Source organism: Octopus bimaculoides, chromosome 13, assembly GCF_001194135.2.
Source record: "Octopus bimaculoides isolate UCB-OBI-ISO-001 chromosome 13, ASM119413v2, whole genome shotgun sequence".
Taxonomy (NCBI): Eukaryota; Metazoa; Mollusca; class Cephalopoda; order Octopoda; family Octopodidae; genus Octopus; species Octopus bimaculoides.
This window is the reverse complement of record NC_068993.1, coordinates 62,217,724-62,223,797: the sequence shown is the minus strand read 5'-3', so window position 1 is coordinate 62,223,797 and position 6,074 is coordinate 62,217,724. Positions and strand designations below refer to the sequence as shown.

Here is a 6,074-nt window from a genome sequence, read left to right as displayed (position 1 = left end):
TATATATATATATATATATATATATATATATATATATATGTGTGTGTGTGTGTGTGTGTGTGTGTATGTATGTATCTATATATATATATGTATGTATGTATCTATGTATCTATATATGTTCCTAAATGTGTATTGTGTGTGTGTGCGTGCGTACGCGCGCGTTGTTGTACGAATTTCGCAGTGGTGGCACTTATGAGTAAATAATTAAACTAGTTTTAAATGTTCCTTCTTTCTGCCGATACATTTTCATTTATGTCGAACAAACCTTAGATCAAAAGCTATTGTATTTAACACGCTTTTATTAAATTTAATGTCCACTGCAAATTTTGAACGAGTGTCATATAGAAGGAGGGGGACCTTTGAACTATTGTTGTTGTTGTTGTTGTGGTTCTTATTGTTGATGATGATACTTATGATGCCGACTCTGTTGCGCATCGATGTTTCGCCATTTTTGTGGCTTGTCAACATTTCATACTCTAACAAGATCGGAGTTGATTCACTTCGCCAGTCATCGACTTATATCTCCATAGCGAGCAAACCATGTGCATGTAGGCCCGGACGATGCATACGTAAGAATAAATTCAAATATGAAATCGAAACAGCGCTATTGTAATATATATTATCAACTAAAGATAATTGACGTATATGTGGGTGATAATGCCGGCAAATACACAAACATTTGTGCGTTTGTGTCATACGAGGAAATGTCACACTTGTGTCGAACGTTTATGTGGTTAGCTGCATAAATTCAACATGTCAGCAACTATATTTATATATATATATATAAATATACATACATATATATGCATATGTGTGTGTATGTAGATAGATAGATAGATAGATAGATAGATAGATAGATAGATAGATAGATAGATAAACGACGGGCTTCTTCCAGTTTCCTTCTACCAAATCCATTCACAAGGCTTTGGTCAGTCCCAGACTATAATACAAGATAATTTCCCAAAGTGCCACGCAACGGGACTGAACTCGGAACCACATGGTTGGGAAGCAATCTTCTCATCGCACAACCACGCATGTGTACAATTACGGGTATGACTAATTACCCTCATTTATTAAGACATTTAATTCATTGCTTTAGAAAGTGCTGTTTGAATTAATGACTTATCCAATTTCTAGGCAACTCGTACGATAAATTAAATCGTTTTCTCCATTTTTTTTTCTAACTATTTTAATCTGTATTAGTACATTCTGCCTTACGGCTTATAAATCCCATTTCTTCACAGCATTCACGTTCTGATCACATAATCTGCATTAATATCTTGTAAAACGTTGTGCAGACAATGGACGTCAATACATTCCGATATATTCTGATTCTGAAGGTAATCCAAGTCTTTCACACAAACCGTTCTGTTGGCGTTATGTGAATTTCCTATCATTAAAATTCTTTGTCGCTTACAGCTTGTTTCAAAAAGATTAGCTGAATTAATCTGATTGTTGATTCACATCGTCGTTTACATATTCTACAAACTGTAATCCAACAACATAAAACCATATTCTACTCAAACTGAATGCATGTTGTTGGATTAATGTATTTTGCTTTGAGTCATGCATGGAGCTTATGATAGTAAATCTGCTGTATTCCGTAGCACTCTCCATTCTCTCATTCTCTCATTCTCTCATTCTCCCATTCTCTCATTCTCTCATTCTCCCTATCTTCCTTTCCTCTTCGTGGATCCCAGTGAGAATCCACAAAACTAGCATCAAAGGGCTTCGCTCAGATCTCCTCTCTTGGATCGGTAGCTTCTCATCAAACCCAAGTAATAAACAACTACGTACACTTGAGTGTGTGTGTGTGTGTGTGTGTGTGTGTGTGTGTGTGTGTGTGTGTGTGTGTGTGTGTGTGTGTGTGTGTGTGTGTGTGTGTGTGTGTGTTGTCAGGCGTGGTTGCAGGCGTGGTTGCAGGCGTGGTTGTGTGGTAATAAGCTTGCTTCTTTGTGTCCTCGTTTGTCCCCAGCCACTGCTTGACATCCGATGTTGGTATGCTTACGTCCCCGTAACTTAGCGGTTCGGTAAAAGAACCATAAACAAGCAAAAGATAAAAGTATATATACAACTTCCTGGAACAGTTGATCTCGAAACACAAAAGGCTATAAATAACAGTATGTAAATTTTCAAGCCATTATTTACCTGCTATAATTTATAGCTTAATATGCTTCGAGATCTTCCTATATATTTTCCCTCTTTGGTGGCGATATTTGCGTGAAGAATTGATAGCTAGATTTCCCTCGATACAATCACAACTGAAGAATTGATCAAATCATTCCATTTGTCGATATTGTGGCACGTTCTGCCATGGATAGAATTTCTTGCAGAACCCTAATACATGTTTTGTTTTTTGTTTTTGTTTTTTTGTTTTTTTTCGTAAAGGTATTGGCTTGGTGCATAATTATTGCGGGTTTTTTCAACAAATTTTATTCAACAAAAACAATAACAATATTTAACAAAGACGTCTTTAAATTACGATCTGACCGTCTGCCTTGAACTTAAAACGTAAAGATGTATGAAATGCCGCCAAGCATTTCGCCTGATGTGCTAATGATTCTGCCAGCTCGCCGCCCGTCTGAAGTTGATGGTAAGATTAGGAAAGACGGCCAGCTTGCAGAATCGTTAGCACATCAGGCAAAATGCTGGGAGGCATTTCGTATATCTTTACGTTCTGAGTTCAAATTGCGCCCAGGTCGACTTTGCCCTTCATCTTTTCCGGATCGATAAAGTAAGTGCCAGTAGTTAACTAGGGTCGATTTAATTGAGTTTCCCCTCCCCCGAAATTACTCGCCTGGTGCCAAAATTTGAAACCAATATTAACTTTAGACAGGACAAACCGTAACACGGGATGTGAATACAGTTTTTAAATAACATCGAGGAAAGTATCATCTATAAAGTTCACCATCCAGCACTGGCGTATATGTGTCAGCTTACGTGAGATTTCTGTAGCCTCTGCACCAGGTTGAGTATAATATAAAAGCTACCAGAAATGGATTAAATGAAACATTCTTCTTCCATTGTGATTTGGAGTTCATGCGAAATCTAAAAGAAACAGCTGAAGCAAACATGAGATCGTAGCAAAAGAAAATGGCATCAAATGAAGCAAATTAAACAAGAATACAAGTGTTCCATTAATGAAAGAACTGACTACAAGATGCATGTATGGAAGAATGTTGGTACATAAATAAATCAGATACTAAACGAAACCAAAACATAGGGGCACAGGTTGTTAAGATTTAATTATCAGAAATTTCCTAGTTACTGCCAAGAAAATAATGCTAGCTCATAAATTTCGAAACCAATGTTTTTTCGGCAGCAACAACTCGCAGAAACAAATTCTTTCTTGTAAAGATTTTACATGAATGAGAGACCGATCGATAAAATAATGTTTTCTTCTTGTTTTTTTTTATGGTAACACGTGTTAAAGCTTACTCTCGCCATGTACTTATTCACAGCATGGTATCTTTAGTTAACAAACTGTTAAACTAATTGCAACAGACAGAGATATGATGCTAGGCCTGATTACAAAGCACATGACTTAGATCCTTTGTTAATTTACAGAGGCTGGAGCCATTTGCTTCTAAGTTAAGATTCTGCGACGAAATATGATGCTAACTATGCAGTTCCCATGTATCGGTTTATTTAGACAATCCGAAACCTTTAATTGGATTTTTTTCAATCCTTTGTTCAGAAGTAATTTTTATAAGAAACAAATTATATTAGATGTTTTTCAAGTTGTTTAAAAATATTCTATAGCCTGAATACAAAATGTGTAAGTTCTTCCATTATTCAGCTTATAATTTTCTTCTCCCCAACTTTAGATGAAGCGTGGCATCAAACTTGTGCAGCAGCGCACGATATTTGTACCCTGTCTCAGAACAATATTTAGTCGATTGCTTTTAAACCTGGTTACTGTTTTTGCAGGAGGAAGTGAGGAGAAAATTTTCTACCAATATTAATTTTAAAGATGTAGAACACACCAGAACATACCATTTAAACATACTAAAACGGAATTACATGATCAACTCATGCTACAAAGATGTTGGAAGTAAAGAACGCTGATTATTCCTGACGAGCAGAAACCTGAAGCGTGAAACCGAAGCGCTAACTATTGCCTTTCAGACGGGTGTAGTCCTGTATTATGCAAGTGGCCTAAGAAAGATTCCTTGAGATTTGAGAACATTTTTTGTCCCCAAATCTCAAGATAACATAACTTTCCTGGTAATTAAATTAGTATGTAATAGCTTTGGAATAATAATAATAATAATAATAATAATAATAATAATAATAATAATAATAATAATAATAATAATAATAATAATAATACAATGAGCTTCTCTGCCCTAGGTGTACGGAAAACACTCGGCGATAAATGGAAGAAAATTTGAAGAAAGAAGAAAAAAAACCAACAGCAATAATAATAATAATAATAATATTAATAATAATAATAATAATAATAATAATAATAATAAGGATGATGATGATGATGATGATGATGATTTAAGTTCTCTTACTCTGTAACATCATAAATCACTAAAAAAAACATTCAAATTTTTGCTGTAATGAGTTTCTCATGATGGCGGACATGTTTGTGTGTTGTCATTTTGCTGAAAAATTTGTTATATGTTTTTGTTTTGTTTATACGTTTGTTTTTGTTGTTGTTTTACATTACCGCAAAGTCTTTAAATGTAGAAGTATCTTAAAAGCGTGTGGCTGCCTTGTTTACCGTAATAATAAGTGCGTTTCTGAGATTCTACTTATTAACGTTATCATTACGATTTCCTTTCTTTTTCTTGCTTTAATTATAGTCGCTGACGATGATGCTGTTGTTGTTGTCGTCGTCGTCGTTGTTGTTTGATTTTTTTTTTTTTCGTAGTCATTGCTATACTTGCAATCTTTTAATGATAGTTACCACAGAACTACTGTTAAGTAGCGATACTAAAATACTTTATATTACAACATTAATGTAACTTTTAGACAATGCGTTTCTTTTCTATGCATTTTCCCCGCACCTGCAAAATACCGCCCATTAATGTAGGCATACACACATAAAGACAGACATGCATTCACACAAATTTGGAAGAAAAGCTTTTTCCCGTAAAGACACAGGAGTGGCTGTGTGGTAAGTAGCTTGCTTACCAACTATATGGTTCCACGTTCAGTCCCACTGCGTGGCAGCTTGGGCAAGTGTCTCCTACTATAGCCTCGGGCCGACCAAAGCCTTGTGAGTGGATTTGGTAGACGGAAACTGAAAGAAGCCCGTCATATATATATATGTGTGTGTGTGTGTGTGTGTGTGTGTGTGTGTGTGCAGCATAGACGTTCTCTTTTTCACTGATCTTCTGCACTACAAAAGCAGTAGATAAGAAACAAAATACAATATTCGTCTAATATCTCGTAGGCTGAACACTAAATTCGACATATATACATGTATATATATATTGATTTCTTATATCCCACAAAGGCACAAATACACTAGAATTATATTTGTACATACATATGTATAATAATAATAATAATAATAATAATAATAATAATAATAATAATAATAATAATAATAATAATAATAATAATAATAATAACATCGAAAAATACCTTAGGAATGAGAACCCAGGTTCGAAATTTCCCAAGCCGAAACGTTGTGTTAACAACAAACAAGATGAGGACAAATATCGTCAAATGTAAATAATGTAAATATTGGAACTCTCGTCGTCATAATCGACAGAGATCCACGATTCACTAGACAACTATGGCTGAAAGAAATCGGTGACATTTAAACTCGTCCCATAATAAAATACCGCAAGACATTTAATCCGGCGCTCTTCTGATTCAGTTATAAACTGTTATATTCCTATATCGTTTTTGTGTTTTTATTGTTATTGAGGAACTTATAAAACTGGTTCTTTATTTTCTTTTATTTACAGTGTCCAAAGAAGTAACATTTTATGTATGGAAAAGGTACGTGCTTACCAGTTTTCGATCTTATTTATTTTCGCCCTGAGAATTCCAACATTCACTGCTTTTATATGAAAGGAGAATCAATATTGCGAACTCAAAAAAATAAACAT

The 6,074-nt window shown here is 34.8% G+C and overlaps 1 protein-coding gene across 3 annotated transcripts in view; it reads left to right on the top strand.

Annotated features, from left to right (window-relative positions):
• LOC106881302 (glycine receptor subunit alpha-1) overlaps window positions 1-6,074 on the top strand; it is a 236,793-nt gene that overhangs the window by 175,620 nt on the left and 55,099 nt on the right. For all 3 annotated transcript variants that reach the window (XM_014931637.2, XM_052972549.1, XM_052972550.1), the window contains one exon: window positions 5,931-5,964. In XM_014931637.2, coding sequence (XP_014787123.1) covers window positions 5,952-5,964 — 13 coding nt within the window. In that variant the 5' untranslated portion in view covers window positions 5,931-5,951. The remainder of the gene's footprint in view (window positions 1-5,930; window positions 5,965-6,074) is intronic.